The sequence below is a fragment of the Loxodonta africana genome, chromosome 1 (assembly GCF_030014295.1).
Source record: "Loxodonta africana isolate mLoxAfr1 chromosome 1, mLoxAfr1.hap2, whole genome shotgun sequence".
Taxonomy (NCBI): Eukaryota; Metazoa; Chordata; class Mammalia; order Proboscidea; family Elephantidae; genus Loxodonta; species Loxodonta africana.
In genome coordinates this window covers 2,479,839-2,499,766 of record NC_087342.1, presented here as the reverse complement: position 1 = coordinate 2,499,766, position 19,928 = coordinate 2,479,839, and the positions used below count along the sequence as shown (strand labels likewise).

The 19,928-nt window shown below is 42.5% G+C and overlaps 1 protein-coding gene across 1 annotated transcript in view; it reads right to left on the bottom strand.

The window, feature by feature from the left end:
* SIDT1 (SID1 transmembrane family member 1) overlaps positions 1-19,928 on the bottom strand; it is a 140,846-nt gene that overhangs the window by 41,496 nt on the left and 79,422 nt on the right. Inside the window, exons 11-14 of the mRNA XM_064280572.1 lie at positions 6,893-6,964; positions 5,426-5,571; positions 3,596-3,669; positions 1,133-1,199 (exon numbers count right to left, since the gene is read on the bottom strand). Of these exons, the coding sequence (XP_064136642.1) occupies positions 1,133-1,199; positions 3,596-3,669; positions 5,426-5,571; positions 6,893-6,964 (359 nt within the window). The remainder of the gene's footprint in view (positions 1-1,132; positions 1,200-3,595; positions 3,670-5,425; positions 5,572-6,892; positions 6,965-19,928) is intronic.

Here is a 19,928-nt window from a genome sequence, read left to right as displayed (position 1 = left end):
TCCCACTTGGCTGCTGCAGTTGAAAATGGGCTTCAGGTGGATGAGCTGCCTTTTTGTCCTAATGAAGGCATGCCACACTGGATCAGGTCGCAAGGCCCTGTTGTCAGTAATCAGCAGGGGTGAAGGGGTACAAGTCCATGCATCCCCTATGCCAGTGGCTGGGCAAAGGAGCAGGTGCCTTCGGACCCAGCTGTGAGATCCAGGTTTAGGGGGCATGGTGTTATTGAATGCCTAGGACTGGTGTTGGAGTAGGGAGGGGGATGGATTAGAAGGGAGTGCTCCTTGCCATGGAACTCTGATCGGGGAGGGGTTATGAAACACACAGTGGCTTGGGAGCTTGCACTTAACTTTTGCATCTTGACAGCAACGGTCCTTTTTTTTTCTGGGTGTCACTCCCGTTTGGTTCTGGAGGTGCATGCAGATTTGCTGCTGCTTGGCTGCACCAGATGGGGTAGGTTTTGGCTTGGGATGTTGCTGCTTGCCTCATCCTGTGTGCACTGTGCAGATTCAGCTAGCAAGACGCTGGAGATCCCATGATCCATAGTTCCCCGTTTCTGCTGTTTTGGGTTGTCTCCCCTTCCACCTGCCGTTCAGTCAGATTACTCATCTGTGTCTTTGATGATTAGGCTTCCTAAATTGCCATATATACCCGATTCACTTGTTTTTTCAGGTCTTTGTTGTAAGACGGATGGCACAAATTATCTGACTATTCTGCTATCTTGGCCCTACCTCAAAAATATTTACCCTTAATGAGATGGCACAGGCTAAATTAGACACTGGAGTTCTTTGTTTTGGTTTGGAACTTTTTGTACTCATTATCCTATGATAATCAGAAGCTCCAACTGGTCATAACAGACGCAGATGATGGGTATTATAGCTGAATGAGTGCAAGTTAATAATTATGGATTGGTTGACAAAATAATTTAAGAAGTCCCAGATACCTTTGTGATAAAACAATTGGTAACTAGACTGAAAGTTCAATCAAAGATGAAGTAATGGAAAAATCCACTTGGAACTCAAATGGGAAATTAATTCCTGAACTGGTTCCAAGCTATACCTTTCTCTGTAAGACACAGCAAAGATCTTTTCCCTGCAGTATGGAAGCTGGGATCCTGGGTTAGGCAGCACTTACTATCTGGTAGGTGATGACCAGCTGGACCACAGGCAGCGCATAAAACACAGCGATTGTGGTGATGTTCCTGTGCCGGGCAGAAAGAATGGAAATAGTTGTTTCCGAATTGACAATGGAATCTTCACTCAATTTCTTAAAAGATTGCTTCCACCCTACACCTCCAGAGCTAAGTTGCAAAGTAATTGGGGACTGATTACGCAGTTCGTTTCTCCAGTCTTTTTCCCTTCTCTCACATTTGAGCATTTGGTACATGATTGCTTGCCTAGCAAGTCCCTTGGTGGTGGAAATGGTTAGTGCCCTTGGCTACTAACTGACTGTTGGAGGTTGGAGTCCACCCTGGTGATGTACTGCTAAAAACGGAAAACCCTATGGAGCACACTTCTACCCTGACAAACATGGGGTCGACTCCATGGCAGCTAGTTACTTTGCCTAGAGGGGAAGTAAGGAGGTAAGGAGAAACCCTTCTTGACTACTACTAGTTTGGTTGTGGAGGAGAACACTGAAAACATTGAGACGATGCCTTTAAAGGTTAATGATTAGATCCCAACTGTTTCAGTTATCTCGTGCTGCTATAACAGAAGTATCATAAGTGGGTGGCTTTAACAAACAGAAATTTATTTTCTCACAGTTTAGGAGGCTAGAAGTCCTAACTCAGAGCATCAGCTCTAGGGGAAAGCTTTGTCTCTCTGGGGGAAGGTCCTTGTCTCTCTTCAGCTTCTGTTTCTTGATTCCTTTCTTGGAGATCTTGTGTGGCATGGCATCTATCTTCCCCCAACTCTGCTTGCTTCTCTGTGCCTAATCTGCTCTTTTTGTATCTCAAAGGTGATTGGCTGAAAACACACTCCACATCGATATGGCTTCTTAACATAACAAAGACAACCTATTCCTCAATGGGATTATAACCACAGGTATAGGGATTAGGATTTACAACACATATTCTTTGGGGACACAGTTCAACCAATAACACCAACAAATATTAGTTCTTTTCCTTCCTCTTCATACAACTATATGTAAAACAGGGTAAATAATACCTAAAAAACCAAAAACCAAACACACTGTCGTCAAGTTAATTCCGACTCATAGTGACCCTATAGGACAGAGTAGAACTGCCCCGTAGAGTTTCCAAGGAGTGCCTGGCGGATTTGAACTGCTGACCCTTTGGTTAGCAGCCGTAGCACTTAACCACTATGCCACCAGGGTTTCCAAATAATACCTACTTCCAGTTTAATCAAATTACTAATGAGGGCTTATCTCGTTAGGATGTCATTAGATTAAAGTGATCAGAGTGCAAGTAATGGGCGATCACATCAAGACATAAGGAACTGTGGTTCTCTGGGTATCTCTTAGTTCCAGAATTAAGGTCCCTCTAATAAAATTCCATGTAGCCCCCATTGTCCCTTGTTTTCCACTAATATCTGTATCCTTTAAGAGAACAGAATGGCAGGAGCTGTCACAAGAAAATACCACTCAGCCTGAGGCTTTCTGGGGGAAGAGAGGAGTCCTTGGGGAAGGCTTCATCCATGTGTATGACCATTGAATGTCTGTCTATCATTGCCTGGTGGTATCATCTTCTCTCAGAGTAGTTTTCAGCAATCCCAAATGCTCCAGCCACATAATTCCTGAAATCACCTGGGACCCGAAAGAGCAAGAACTGGGTGATGAGAAGAGGGAGTGGGCCCAGTCTATCATGTCTCACAGAGGGTAGTGATGATGTAATATTGTGGATATTAATATTATTATTATTACGTTATCTTTCTGGGAGAAGATTTAGTGTGCTCCTATGGTGGTTAATTTTATGTGTCACCTTGGCTGGGGTATGATTCCCAGTAGTTTGGCCAAATGCTTGACTAGTTGCTGTTTCACAATGTGATGTAATGTAATCATCTTCCATAATGCAATCTAATGTAATGTAATCAATAAATCAGTCAAAAGGGGAGTTTCCTTAGGTGTGGTCTGCTTTCAGGCTATAAATAGATACTGTGGCAGAACTTGCTCTGTCTCTCCCTGCTGCACTCTTGCCATTGCCTGATCCACGGATCTTGGGACGAAAGCCTGCAGAAGTCACCACTTGCTGCCTGACCTACGAATTTTGGACTTTCCAGCGCCCACAATCACATGAGCCAATCCCTTTATACAAATCTCTCTCTCTATATTCACATATCTCACTGGTTCATTTTTCCAGAGAACTCTAAGACAGCTCCCTAAATGGATGAGATTCTACTACCATTCTTATTTTTACTTTGCGTTTCTTTAATTTAGGGCTGTTTGTTTTTTAGTGTGTTTTTGTTTTTCCTATGGAATGTGGCTGAATGGAATGTGGCATGGATCCCTATATTTATGTCTCATCAAATACTGAAATCATGTGACATAGTGGTTATGGTTTTACAAAGAAAACTAATTATTTATCTTTGTATCTTTCAATTTTACTTAAGAGAACTGTGGCTCTACTGGTCATTTACTCACCAATAATAAATGTTGTATTTCTTGCTGACAATTCTCCGGTCCTTCCTGGACAGATCTGACAGGTAGAGGAACACCTGAGATGCCAAACAGAAAGGGAATGTAAAAAACACACTTGGCTTTTCTTGGATAAAACTCAAAGGACAGCATTACACATTTAAACCTATTTCCACACTAGAGATTAATATGATTCGACAAGAATTTTAATTTTAATTTATTATTTTATCTGGGATACTTCAATAAAAATTCCAGTATTTTCCTTGTAATACTAAGGATTGGCTGATGTGAAAGAGTTATTGGATGTCTCAAATGTTCCTTACACCTCAGAATTGATTTCCAAGTTTTCAGAGCTGTCCACTGTTGTTCTTGATTTACACAGAGTTGAAACTGTGCTTTTCACCTTTGTATCCGGTACTGGACACAGTACAATGTAATAAATATACACCAGAAAGAACTGAGATTTACTTCTAAAGGATGATACGTACAGAACTAGAGAGCTTTGTCTGATAAAACCCACTGCCGTTGAGTGGATTCCGACTCACAGTGACCCTATAAGACAGAGTAGAACTGCCCCAGAGGGTTTCCTAGGCTGCGATCTTCATGGAAGCAGACTGCTCTTTCTCCCACAGAGCAGCTGGTGGGTTTGAACCACCAACCTTTGAGTCAGAAGATGAGAGCTTAACCACCGTGCCACCAGAGCTCCTTTCTTTGTCAGATACGTCCTTCAGTGACGTCACTAGGGTTGGTGTCACCCAGTGTGGTAACTCATGGTGTCCCACCTCCCCATGGACCTCCTCCCATATTGGGCAATACAGAATCCTTAATAATGTTTTTTGTACTAACGTTCTTGTAAATCATAATTACCATATATCACTCCTTCTTTTCCTTTAATTACTATTTTGTTCTCAAAAAAGTTACTGATATATGCCCACAAATGTTAACTACCATAATATTGTAGCTAAAACACCAGAAAATTTGACAAAATCAGTAACTATAAAAACAACGACAGTGATGAAAACAACAGCAAGCATTTGTAGCCTGTGCAGACGAAACCACGTGATTTGATGGGCCATTGTAATTGAGTAATAATAACAGTTCTGACTGGAGTGCATTAAAAGGTTCAAAAAGTAAATTAGCATAGAGTTCTGGCCTTGCAGGCATATTGATACATGAAAGCTGGGCTTAGAAAAATGTTTTTGTTGTTATAAACTGCAGGGATAATTTTATAGACAGTCATTTTGGTGTCTCGCCCCTCTGACAATGTCACCTCTTGCGGTCCATACCCTCCTAGTGATGCCACTGACACCCTTCAGATGAATCTCTTCTTCCACCTGGTTGGATTACTTTACCCCTCATTTTCCACACTCAGCCACTTCAGACCCTATAGTATTTCAATATTCTGTTTTCACTTCCTTTATCTTTCCAATCTCCACAAACAAGTGCTAACTGAGTATGGCTTTTAGTCTGAGTCCCTGGGTGGTGCGAACAGTTAACACGCTGGACTGGTAACCAAAAGGTTGTAGGGGCAAGCCCACCCAAGGTGCCTCAGAAGAAAGGCCTGGAGATCTGCTTCCAAAAAAAAAAAAAAAAAAAAGACAGCCATCAAAAACCCTGGGGAGCACAGTTCTACTCTGACATATATGGGGCTGCCATGAATTGGAATCAACTCCACAGCAACTGGTGGGTTTTTTTTTTTTTTTTTTTAATGTTTTATCTACACCCTCTGGGAAATTTGACTTCCTCTAAAGAGTAAAAAAAGGAAACTGAGACACTGCCGAAGTGGCAGCTACTGCCAAACTTTCTGACCTCTCAGAGTATGGCTGAACAGCATACCTTGGTCCGGATGATGTTTTTATCACTCTCAATATCTGGCATGGTGTCGAAATCACTCTCCTCCACGGAGCTGTCCGTGTCTGACTGGCATGGGCGCCCACCATCTGAGGAGGACATCTGCCTGCCGGGACTGGAGCTTGACTCATCTGCAACAGAGAGCACTCGTCTGCCTTCAGAAGCCAAGAGACCCCTCGGAGTCCTTTCCTCTGTGACAAGCACAGTGCTGACTCACTCCTGAAAGCACTGTCAGTGTCAACACCAACTCTTACCCAGAACACATGCTCTTTCTCTCATTTCCTCCTCAATGGACCTTTAATTTTCCTCTCCTCCTATTTTTATATTATATATTAGAATGTTAAAATATAGTGGCATCTGCTCTGTTAACTATCTGGATGCAAAAGTCATATTGTGCTTGTTTATGTTTCATATTTTTAAATATGAACATAAATATATAAACATACTCAGGCAAAGTTATGTATAGCATCTACCACATATATGTGTAAGCACACATATCCAGCAGCTATACATTTCTCACAGATAAAGTATTTGTACACAGAAATCTCCCACATGCCATACCTACGATTATACAATGAAACCAACACTCTCAGGAAAAAGAACCCTTCTCTTCCTGCGAACGTTTCCCACAGCAGATGGGAATTCCTGCAGCTTGATGAGCACATGAGCAGAGCCTAGCATCCGTTTTATTTCTTCTGTTCAGATGGTTTAAAAAAAAAAAAATCCTGTTCCTACAAAGCCAGAAATAAGTAGCCTGTACTAAGCCCACATGCTTCTCAAAGTTACAGAAAAACAGGGCAGGAATACAGGGTTCCCAGTCTCTCTACGCTGACATTTTAAGAAGCGCCATTTATAGGTCCACAAGCGTCATGGTTGGGGAAGGCAGCTCAGCACACTCTTCCCCCCTAATGAGGCAGGATTAGGGATTCTTTTCCTCTCAGGCCACCTAATGAGCACTGGGGGTTGCCATGTGAATGATTGGGTGGCAGCGAGCAGGTTCAATTATGAAGTTAGCCAAAATGAAGGACCGTTAGGCTATAGTCATGTTCACCTGCAGCACAGCCTTAGTCTTCTGATCGCCCTTACTCCACTGAAACCTGAGAATGAAACAGGTGGTCAATAGGCCCTCTGACATCAAACTTTGACACATATTTCATGCCCTAAACTCAAGCTGGGTATGAAGGAATTTCCTCTGGGGCCTTGGTAGTTGATTGGGGCCATTGTGGGGCATCTCGCTCAAGTGTAGCTAGCAGCCCCCCAAAACAGAACAATAGAACGGAGAAAGTTAGAATTGGAAGGAAACTTCCAGATCATCCGATCAACTCATAAATAAAAATAGCAAGTGATGACTGTCTTGCCCACAGTCACAGCTGCTAGCAGCTGGCAGGCCCTTTGTATCCTATGTCCTGGAGAATTAGGAAATAATTCCATGAATGGATTCATAATGAATACCTATTGCTCCATAGTTGCTCCCTTCAGGTGTGGTGGCAGCAATGGGATGTGACGCTGCCATATTCCCGGAACCTGTTAAAAAAAAAAGGAAAGAGGCAAACACTTTATGCTCAGTTGCTAAAATAATACCATGCAAAATTAAGTAGTCTGAGTCATCAGGCCACAGTATTTTAAATTTAGTTTTATCTCTAATACAAGAGTCAATCAACAAAGTATGACCTACATGCCAAAACCAGCTTGCTGGTTCCGTTTGTATGTCCCTTGAACAGAAAATGTTTTTACGTTTTAAAATAATTGAAAAAAATCAAAAGAATATTTCTTGACAGATGGAAATTATATGAAATTCAAATTTCAGTATCTATATATAAAGTGTTATTGGAAAACAGCCGTGCTCATTTGGCTGTGTTGATGGCTGCTCCTGCGCTACGATGGCAGAGTTGAGTAGTTGCAACAGGCTGTATATCCCGCAAACCTTAAAATATTTACCCTGGCCTTTTATAGGGAAAAAAAAAATTCCAGTTCCTGCCTCCTTATAGCATTACAGAATCATAAGACCGAAGGACCTTGGGTCCCTGAATCACTGTGATGGAGGCCACCCCAGACCCGAAACACCACGAATAAACTTCAATTCTATTAAACCATTCCAATTTGAAGGTTTATTTGTATAGAGGGTACCCTAACTACACGCAGAAGGTCCAGGTAGGAAGAAATCTACTGTGCTAACTGGAACACAAAATGATGATGACATAAACCAAGGGTGTGGAGGAAGATGGACTATTTCGGGGGATATTTAGGATGTAAGATAGGAGTATCTGTTGCAAACTGGTTGTTGGCAGTAAGAGAAAAAAATGACTTTAGGATAAAGCTCCTTGAACTTTTCTTCTTTTTCTTTTTTAGGCTTTAAACATTATTAGCATTATTATTTTATTGTGTTTTTGGTGAAAGTTTACACAGCAGATTAGGTTGCCATTAAACAGTTTCTACTCGTTCAGTGACATTGGTTGCATTCTTTGCAATGTGTGAACATTCTCATTATTTCTGTTCTGGTGGTTGGGTTCCAGTAATCTTGTTTCCCCACCCCCATACCATCTCATCTTTGTTTTTAAAGTAATTGTTAACCGTTTGGTCTATATAGATGATTTTTTAAAGGTGTACAGTACTCACAGGTGATATTCTTTATTTTGTGAACCAATCCGTTATTTAGCTAAAACATAACCTCAGGGGCTACTTTTAGTTCAAAGTTTAAAGGGTATCTCAGGGCAGTAGTCTCAAGGTGCCATCCAGTTTTAACCAGTCCAGTAAGTCTGGGTTTTTTTTAAGAATTTGAGTTCTGTTCCACATTTTTCTCCCATTCTACCAGGATCTGTCTATTGTGGCCATGATCAGAACAGTTGGTAGTGGTAGCCAGGTACCATCTAAGTTCTTCTGGTCTCACGGTAGATGAGGCTGTGGTTTGTCTAGACTATTAGTTCTCTAGACTAGTTTCTTCTCTGAGTCTTTGATTTTCTTCTGTCTTTTTTTGTTCCAGATGAGTAGAGACCAATAGTTGTATCTTAGATGGCTGCTTGCAAGCTTTTAAGACCCCAGACTCTACTCACCAAACTAGGATGTAGAACATAAGCTGTATACAGAAAGCCTCCAGATTACAAGCCAGTTCCATTCTTAAACCTGTCTTTAAGTTGAATTTGTATGTAAGTCAGAACAGTTAGGTATGGTTTGCATTTAACGCCAGTTAGTCAAATGTTTGTCTCAGTATGTAGTACAAACGTACATTTCTAAGCATAAAAAACATTAAAAGAACACTTCTAGAAACACTAAAATGTCTTTAACATAATAATATAATGATAATAATAATAATGTTTTGATGTGTGTCACAAAGTAGCATCCATTTGTTGTTACAAACCATTGTATGTACCTCAAATTTTTAATAATAGGCTTTATGGAAACGGATGCAGCACTGGAAATGCTCAGTTGTATATGCTAAGAAATTTGGAAGGCAGCTACCTGGCCAACCGACTGGAAGACATCCATATTTATGCTTATTCCCAAGAAAGGTGATACAACTGAATGTGGAAAATATCAAACAATATCATTAATATCACATGCAAGTAAAATTTTGCTGAAGATCATTCAAAAGCAGCTACAGCAGTATATTGATAGGGAACCACCAGAAATTCAAGCCAGAATCACAAGAGGAACAAGGAATATCACTGCTGATGTCAGATGGATCCTGGCTGAATGCAGAGAATACCAGAAAGATGTTTACTTGTGTTTCATTGACTATGCAAAGGCATTTGACTCCGTGGATCATAACAAATTACGGATAGCATTGCAAAGAATGGGGATTCCAGAACACTTAACTCTAGTGGTTAAGTGCTATGGCTGCTAACCAAAAGGTCAGCAGTTCAAATCTGCCAGGCACTCCCTTGGAAACTCTATGGGGCAGCTCTACCCTGCCCCATAGAGACATATGGTCATAGAGACCATAGGGTCTTTATGAGTCAGAATCGACTTGAAGGCAGCGGGTTTTTTTTTTAATTGTGCTCCTGAGGAACCTGGACATAGATAAAGAGGCAGTCATTCGAACAGAACGAGGGGAGATTGCACAGTTTAAAGTCACGAAAGGTGTACGCCAGGGTTGTATTCTTTCACCATACCTAGTCAATCTGTATGCTGAGCAAATAATCCAAGAAGCTGGACTATATGAAGAACGGGCATCAGGATTGGAGGAAGACTCATTAACCTGTGATATGCAGATGACACAACCTTGCTTGCTGAAAGTGAAGAGGACTTGAAACATTTACTGATGAAGATCAAAGACCTCAGACTTCAGTATGGATTACACCTCAACATAAAGAAAACAAAAATTCTCACAACTGGACCAGTAAGCAATATCGTGGTAAATGGAGAAAAGATTGAAGTTGTCAAGGATTTCATTTTACTTGGATCCACAATCAACACCCATGGAAGCAGCAGTCAAGAAATCAAAAGATGCACTGAATTGGGCAATCTGGTGCAAAAGACCTCTTTAAAGTGTTGAAAAGCAAAGATGTCACCTTGAAGACTTACGGCGTGCATGACTGTGGTGTTTTAAATCACCTCATATGGATGTGAAAGCTGGACAATGAATAAGCAAGACCTAAGAAGAACTGATGCCTTTGAATTGTGGTGTTGGAGAAGAATATTGAATATACCATGGACCGCCAGAAGAATGAACAAATCCATCTTGGAAGAAGTACAACTACAATGCTTCTCAGAAGCAAGGATGGTGAGACTATGTCTCACATATTTGGACATGATATCAGGAGGGATCAGTCCCTGAAGAAGGACATCATGCTTGGTAAATTAGAGGGTCAGAGAAAAAGAGGAAGATCCTCAACAAGATGGACTGACACAGTGGCTTCGACAATGGGCTCAAGCATGACAGTAATTGTGAGGATGGCACAGGACCAGGCAGTGTTTTGTTCTGTTGTACATAAGGGTCGCTATGAGTTGGAATCGACTTGACGGCACTTAACAGCAACAACTAAAAGGCTTTATGTGGTTTGGTTCGTGACTATGGGTTGTTCGTAAGTCAGACATTCATAGCCCTGGGGCTGCCTGTATTACATACACTATATCATACCAATTGACCTAGTTGTCCCGTGAGACTAAGGTCCTAAGCCTTCAATTCCAGAAAATCAATCCAGTGAGATGTTTGGTTGTATCTAACAAGTATTTGTAACTGTGCCTGTAACTACTCAAATTTTCTCATGATGTACTCCCTAATTGCAGGGAGCATGAACTCATACCTCTGAATGTCTGGGGGTGTGATCTGAAGCCATCCCATCACAAGCATTAGGGGAAAAAAATCTCCCAACCTTCTCATTGGTTAGTAGGCAAGATGCTATCCCATTGAGCATATCCTTTTCCAAATGCTAGGCAGAAATGAACAAAGAGAGCACACAATAAGCAGATACCTGGGCAGTTTCTCTGACTCTGACTTAAACCAGTTGCTGTGGAGTGATTTCTAATTCATGGTGATCCCATGTGTTAGAGTACAACTGCACTCCATAGGGTTTTCAATGGCTAGTTTTTTGGAAGTAGATCTCCCGGTCTTTCTTCCAAGAAGCCTGTCTTAGACTGGGTTCTCTAGAGAAGCAAAACTAGTGAAGTGTATTTGTATCTGTATATGTCTGTGTGTGTGTGTGTAGAGAGAGAGAGAGAGATTTATCTTAAGGAAATGGCTCATGTGGCAAGTCCCAAGTCCATGTATCAGGTGTCAGGCTGGAGGCTTCTCCTGATTCACGTAGCTGCAGGGGCTGAAGAACCCAAGATCGGCAGGTAAGATGGCAGGCTGCTGGCTCACAGGCTGTGGAGGCCAATGAATCCCAAGACTGGTGGGTAAGATGGTAGGCCACTGGCTCACAGACTGTGCAGGCTGATGGATCCCATGATCGGCAGGCAATAGAGCAGTCCTCTGCCTCAAGTCCCAAGAACCAGAGGTCAGATGATGATAAGCTAGATGTAGGATCCAGAGCAAGCAAGCATACTTTGCCAGCATGCCCATGCATATGTTGGATGCAGGTCACACTCCCGAGGAAACGCCCCTTACAACTGATTGGCTGATTACATCAGATCACATCATGGAGGATGACTACATCATTACATAACTGCCAAACTACATTACGTAACTGCCAAACCACAAGAATCATGGCCCAGCCAAATTGATACACAACCTTAACCATTACAGTCCACGCCTTGTCAACTTGGTACCTGTACTTGTCTCCTTAAACCACATACAATCTCTAAATAAAGACAATTACAAAGTCACATTTGTGCCTAACGTGATACACCTAACATGTACAACCAAAAATGCACTAGCCCCATTTACATCTTATATTTTATAAGTGAAGAAAACAAAAATATTTGGTGTACGCATACAAGGAAGAAATACTCATAACAATTATAATGCTCGTTTCTGTAACTGGTCACATGGTCATAACTGGTATTTGGAACTATGTTCTTCCACCACTCATTGAATATTCCCTTTACCTTCAGCAAGCACGTCAGCTGGTTGTTCTTCTTTGCCTGGTGGGGTGACCCAGACCTTCATTTCTGAAGGGTATGGGCCATTAGTAGTCATGTCAGAATTGGGTCGCTGTAGTTTCCATTGACTTTAATCACAGGGCGTGGTAGTGCTAAGAAACACCCTAAGGGATCTCCTGCACTCCAGACATACTCTTCTTTACCTCCATGTGCAACACCAATCCGATATCCCTTTGGTAGTCAGGATCAGTCACACCAGCCAATATGGTAACTTCCTTCTTCGCCTATTGATCCAGAGGCATAAGGAGGCCGAAGTGGCCAGGTGGCATTCTTAATTTCCAGTTCAATGGAATTGTGTTGTGTTTCCAGGTGGGAGCATTCCTCCCTTTGGAAATAAGGCATCTAAACCTGCACAGCATAGACTTGCGAGGACAGGAAGCAAACATTTTGTAAGTGGATCACTAGGGGTAATAGTGAGTGGTGCCATTCTCATCTCTACCCCTTGATTCCTGGAGCCATGAATCATAGCTATGGGAGAAACAGTACCATATATATTGAATGCTGGTTTAGAGCATATATGGCCTTATGGGGAACACTGCCCCAACCCTGCAGGGTTGCCACCTACCTGGTACCATAATTGTGTCTTTAGAAGGCCATTCCATCATTCTATCTAGCCTGCTGCTTCAGGATGATAGAAAACGTGGTAAGGCCAGTGAATTCCATGAGCATGGGACCCTTCCCATACTGCATTTGCTGTGAAGTGAGTCCCTTAATCTGAGGCGATGCTGTGTGTGATACCATAATGGTGGATAAGGCATTTGGTGGGTCCATGAATGGTAGTTTTGGAAGAGGCGCTGCATGCAGGGAAGGCAAATCCATATATACAGCAAGTGTCTATCCCAGTAAGAATGAAACACTGCCCTTTCCATGATGGAAGCCGTCTAATATAATCAACCTGCCACAGGTTACTGGCCGATCACCTCAGGGAATGGTGCCATACTGCGGACTCAGTGTTGATCTCTGATCCTGGCAGATAGGGTATTCTGCAGTGGCTATAGCAAAGCTGGCCTTGGTGAGTGGAAGTCCATGTTGCTGAGCCCATGCATAACCTCCATCTCTGCCACCATGGTCACTTTGTTCATGAGCCCATTGGGCAATGAGGGGATTGGCTGTGGAAATACAATGACTGGTTTCCACAGAATGACTCATTCTTTCCACTGGATTGTTAAAATTCTCCTCTGCTGAGGTCACCCTTTGGGGAGCATTCACATGAGATACAAATATCTTCCTGTCCTTGGCCCATTCAGAGAAGCCTATCCACATACCTCTTCCCCATACCTTCTTGTCTCCAATTTTCCAATCATGTTTCTTCCAAGTCCTTGACCATTTAGTTGAACTGTTGGCCACAGCCCATGAATCAGTTTACAATTGCACATCTGGCCTTTTCTCCTTCCAAGCAAAGCGAACAACCACATGCACTGTTTGAAGTTCTGCCCATTGGTAGGATTTTACTTCACCACTGTCTTTCAAGGAGGTCTGAGAAAGCGGCTGTAGTGCTGCCGCTGTCCACTTTTGAGCGATGCTTGCATATCACGCAGAACTATCTGTAAACCAGGCACGAGCTCTATCTTCCTCAGTCAAATGATTATAAGGAATTCCCTTTGAGGCCATAGGTGTGCACTGGGAGAGGACAGGTAATGCGACAGAAGTGGGGACCACGAGGCTTTTGGCCACTTCCTCATGCAACTTACTTGTGTCTTCATGTCCTGCTTGAGCCCAGTCTCTTACATAGCACTTCCATTTAATGACAGAGTGCTGCTGTGCACATCCAACTTTATGACTCTGTGGATCAGACAACACCCAGTTCATGATGGGGAGCTCAGGCCACATGGTGACTTGGTAGGCCATGGTTACGCGTTCAGTGTTTACTAAGGTCCAGTAACAAACCAAATGCTGTTTCTCAAAAGGAGAGTAGTTATCTGCAGAGGATGACAGGGCTTTGCTTCAAAATTCTAAATATCTGTGCTATGATTCACCAATAGGGGCCTCCTAAAGACCCCAAGCAACATCTCTGTCACTGACACTTCACCCACCATTGGATCAGCCGGATCATATGGCCCAAGTGGCAGAGCAGCTTGCACGGCAGTCTGAACCTTTTGCACAGCCATCCCTTGTTCTGGGCCCCACTCAAAACTAGCAGCTTTTCGAGTCACTTGATAAATAGGCTGAAGTAGCACACCCAAATGAGGGCGCAGGTGTTACGCTGGTTAGGCTTCCTCTTCAATTGTAGGAGGGGCCAGATTTAACAGTTTATCCTTCACTTTAGAAGGAATATTCCACATGCCCCATACCACTTGACCCCTAGAAACTTCACTGAGGTGGAAGGCACCTGAATTTTTGTTCGATTTGTTTTACCAATAAGTCCAGAGTCACTGACACTTCTTCCTTACTAGGTCCAGTCAGCATAATGTCATCAATGTAATGGAGCAGTGTGAAGTCTTGTGGAAGGGAAAGGTGACCAAGGTCCCTGTGGACTAAGTTATGACATAGGGCTGGAGAGTTGATGTAGTAGCTCTGAGATAGGCAATTGGAGGCGTATTGCTGGCCTTGCCACCTGAAGGCAAACCTCTGGTGGTTCTTCAAAACTGGAATTAAGAAAAAGGCATTGGCCAGATCAACAGCTGCATACCAGGTACCAGGAGATGTATTAATTTCCCCAAGCAATGAAACCACATCTGAAACAGCAGCTGCAATTGGAGTCGCCACCTGATTAGGTTTATGATAATCCATGTCATTCTCCAAGATCCATCTGTTTTTTGCACAGGCCAATAGGCGAGTCGAATGGGGGATGTGGTGGGAATCACCACCCCTGCATCCTTCAAGTCCTTGATGGCGGCAGTACTCTCTGCAATCCCTCCAGGAATGTGGTATTGCTTTTGGCTTTTTATTTTCCTAGATAGGGGCAGTTCTAATGGTTTCCACTTGTTTTTTCCTAACATAATAGCCCTTTCTCTACTTGTCGGGGATCCATTGTGGAGGTTCTGCCAGTTGTTGAATATATCTATCCCAATTTTGCATTCCAGAACTGAAGAAATCATTATAGGATGGTTTGGAGGACACATTGGACACACTCTGAGATGAACCCCTGCTAAGACTTCATTAATAACCTGATTGCCCTACGTCCCCTATTCTGACTGGTGGGCAAAAGTGGCATTTTGGGTCTCCTGGAATTAGTGTCATTTCAGAGCCAGTATCCAGTAATCCCTAAAAAGTGTGATTATTTCCTTTTCCCCATGAATAGTCACTCTCATTAAAAGGACATTGATCCTTTGGGAAAGGTGGGGAGAGAGATTAACAGTGAAAGTTTTGGGCAATGTAGTGGGGTCTTCCCTCGAGGGAACCCAGCCTCCCCTTCATTTAAGGGGTTGTGTGTTTGTAAACTGGCTCAAGTCTGGGAACTGACTGAGAGGCCAGGACTCTCTATTCTGGCGATTCAAGTTAGATTGCCATTCACTTGACCTAGAATTCTTCTGCTTGTACAGATCAAGTAAATATTTAGTAGATTTCCCATCGATTTCACTCCTAGGGACACCATGACTAAGTAGCCAATGCCAAAAGCTCATATGAGTGAGACTATTCTGATTACTGCTTTGACTTTGCTGTCTAGTTTGGTAACCACACCCATCTTGTCTTTGTTGATTGAGTGCTGCCACTTGGCCCCTGCCACCATGGGGTCCGGTCAGCCCCATTATATTTAGGTGTCTTAAGTTAGGGCAGTTCCCACTGTCCAATCTGACTTACATAAAATAGCAATCACAGATGTCTTCAAGGATGCTGTGGCTTCCTTCACAAATTTGTTACTCACCATTGTGGTAAAAAGTGTGTCCTCTGGGCACTCCATAGGTGGGTCTAACCTGATAAATCCACTCTAACATGCCAATTTCCCTAAGCCTTTGGATGCCTTCTTCTACAGTATACCAAGGTAGGTCTGGTATTTCAACTCAAATTAGTGTAGACCACTGCACAATTCATGCTTCAGTGAACCAACCAAATAAACTATTAGATACTTTCCTAACTCTCATGCTGAAATATTGAATGAAGAATCTGTGCTTAGTGGGTCCATATCAATAAGCTCTGACTGATCCAACTTCATGTTCCTTGCACCATTATCTCATGCTCTTAACTGCCAATTCCACACATATTTCCCAGGCTTCTGTTTGTACATATTAGAAAAGTCAAACAGTTCTTTTGGAGTGTAGCGTACTTTCTCCTGGGTCACAGTTTGTACTTTACCTTTTGGTGCTTGCTGGGACTTAAGTCTATTTATAGGTCTAGAAGCAAAAATGGGTGGTGGGGGTGGATCCTGGGAACATTCAGCAATGTCTTGCAAGGCGTCTACATCAGGCGATGCCCCAGGTAGCTTCCCAGGTGCCACCTCAGGTGGTATCTCTAACAAAGACTCTTCAGGCAGAGCTGGGTTAATCTCATCAGATGAGGGTGGAAGGGATAATGGTGTTACCGGGGAAGGTGGTTTAATAGACAAAGAGGGAGTGATCTCTTCAGATGGGAGTATGAGACCTGGTTTGTTGGCAGGAGTGATACAACAGAATTTAGGGGCTCAGTGTCTCCAGCTTCCTGATTATCTGCCCATATGGCCCCATCCCAAGTTTCAGGGTCCCATTTCTTCTCAATCAGTGCCCTCACTTTCACTTCAGACACGATTTGAGGTTGGAAATTGAGCTGGTGCTGTAATTCAGCCACTCTTGTGATAAGACTCTGGGTTTGGTTTTCGGCAATTTCAGCTGTATTACTACAAGAAATAAGGCTTTTTTTCAGGGCACAAGTGGCAACTTTCAGGTCTTTTATTTAGTGCTTGAGTTGTGACCCTGAAGCCCTGAGCTCATCGTTCACCACTTTGTCTAGTGAAAGTAGGGCCAACCAACCAGCTTCCCTATACTTCTCGTTCTGACAAAATTGCAGAAAAGTGTCAAACATGTGATCACTCAGAGCCTCGCTTCTCACCAATACTTGATCTATTGGCGGTGATATTTTGTGCGTTAATATTGCGGTCTCATGCTGTGGATTAGCAGTGCCATCTTTACTACTGCGTGCAGAGTCATCAGTGCCTTTAAAACTAGTCAGGCTTGAGAAACAATTTGGAAAACTCATTTTTATGATTTTGTTTCTCTAGAACCACCCTTGGTACCAAATGTCTTAGGTTGGGTTCTCTAGAGGAGAAAAAAACAGTGCGATGTATATATAGAGAGAGAGGTTTATCTCAAGGAAATGTCTCACATGGTTGTAGAGGCTGGCAATTCCCAAGTCCGTGGGTCAAGCATCAGGCTGGAAGCTTTTCCTGACTCATGTAGCTGCAGGGGCTGATGAACCCAAGATCGGTAGTTAAGAAGGTAGGCCACTGGCTCACAGACTGCAGAGGCTGATCAATTTCAAGATTGGTAGGCAATACGGTAGGCTGCTGGCTCAAGTCTCAAGGACCGTAGGTCAGATGATGACGAACCAGATGCCGGATCCAGAGCAAGCAAGCAAGCTTTGCCAGAATGTCCACGTATATATTGGATACAGGCCACACCCCTGAAGAAACTTCCCTTACAACTGATTGGCTGATCACCTCAGATCACATCATGGAGGATGACTACATCATTATGTAACTGCCAAGTTACATCATTACATAACTGCCAGACTACATCATTACATAACTGCCAAACCACTGAGAATCATGGCTCAGCCAAGTTGACACACAACATTAACTATCACAGTGTCTCTGGGTGAACTCGAACCTGCAACATTTTAGTTAGCTGCCAAGAGTGTTAACCATTTACATCATCCAGAGATTCCCTCATTCTGACTAAATACCACATTATTTCCTGGAGCCACACTCATTTGTGGAAATGCATGAGAACATTCTTCAATGGTTTCTGAGCTCTGCCAAAGATGTGGTACATTTTTAGGCTGGCGGGAATTTCAGTAGAATAGTAAAATATCTATCTTCTTTTGGAGAGATGAGATTGTTTGTATTACACGACAGACAAAAAAAGTCTGTGAGTTAACTGGTCACTCTTTCATTATTGTAGGGAAATATATTTTCAGTGAGAAAGTACCACTGAGAATATTCTATAATATCCTCACTGTAAGTATATTTTCAAGTTCTTTATAGTTTATATTAATACTACCATGGGTAACACGTCTGAAAAAACTATAAATCTCAAACAATTCATCGCCTGTCATAGTAAACTTTCTCCATCCTGGTCTCAAACTTCATTTTCATTGGTGGGTGGTAAAAATGTTGATGATTTTGCAAGTCAACTTTGTAGGCTTTATTGTGTTTTTACTTTTTGTTGTACCCATTCATTGCCTCCATAAAGAAAAATAATTAAATCCTAAGTTTAAAGCCCTAACGAGGTGCTTACTCTGGGTTCTCTAGAGAAGCAAAACCAGTAAAGCATATAAACCTATACATGCTTTCATCCATACATATATAGATTTATATCAAGGAAATGGCTCACGTGATTGTACAGGCTGGAATGTCACAAGTCTGTGGATCAGGATAGAGGCTTCTTTTGATTCACGTAGCTTCAGGGGCTGGGGAACCCAAGATTGGCCGGTTGGAGATCAGGGCTCTCATTCACAGGCTATGAGGATTGATGAATCCCAAGATCGGCAGGTAAGCTGCTAGCTCAAGTCCCAAGAACCAGAGTTCAGACAAAGAGAAGGCTGCTGCAGATCCAGAGCAGGCAAAAGCCAGAATGTCCACTTATACTCAGATGCAGGCCACACACCCAAGGAAACTCCCTTTCAACTGATTGGCTACACACAGCAGATCCCATATGGGGGTGATCACATATAAATGCTGAGAATCATGGTCCAGTCAAGTTAACACACAATCTTAACCTTCACACCAGGTGACGAGAGACAAAGTCAGATGGCTGTGGAGACTCAATTTCCTTCCTCCTTTTGGTAGCTTAGCCAAGAGGTGATGAACTAATCAGCAAGGCCAGACATTATAATTATCACCATTTTAAAGATGATAAAACTGAGGAATTGAGAGGTCAAATAAATTGCTGAGATTCACTCAGATAGTGGGTGGAGCAGCTAGGATGCGTGTCCAGTCACGCAAAGCTTTGCCTTCCAAGGCACTTCTGAACCTAACGCAGGAGGAAGGTCTAAGCACTGTTTCTACTTGCTAGTTTGATAGGGCTTTTCATTGTGTTGGTCTCAGTTGAAACACAGTTTCTTAATTAAAGAAAACACAGTAATTTTCCCTCAAAATATGACTCATTGGCAGCAAGTATGTTACTTTCATGTCGGCTCAAGAATGTCTTTCTAAAGATACCCAGAGGTTGAGGCTCATTCGCATCTCCTTCATAATAAACTCATATTTTTTAACAGTATCTAAGCACAACTTTTGCTCTTTAGTTTGAGTGCTGCTGCTTATATCACTGATTCCCTGTTGGGGTTAGGGTCACACTAGCATCGTCTTTCAGTCTACAGGCACACCTCGGAGATATTGCGGGTTCGGTTCCTGACCACTGCAATAAAGTTAATATCATGATAAAGCAAGTCATACAAATTTTTTTGGTTTCCCAGTGCATATAAAACTTATGTTTACACTATACTGTAGTCTATTAAAAGTGTGAAGTACCATTATGTATAAAAAAATGTACATACCTTGATTTAAATATACTTTATTGCTAAAAAATGCTAACCAACACCTAAGTCTTCAGTAAGTCGTAATCTTTCTGCTGGTGGAGAGTCTTGCCTAATGTTGATGGCTGTTGACTGATCAGGGTGGTGGTTGCTGATGGTTGGGGTGGTTGTGACAATTTCTTAAAATAAGACACCAGTGAAGTTTTTGCTGCGTTGATTGACTCTTTCACGAAAATTTCTCCATAGAATGCAATGCTGTTTGATAGCATTTTAGCCATAGTAGAACTTCTTTCAAAATTGGAGTCAATCCTCTCAAGCCCTGCCACTGCTTCATCAACTAAGC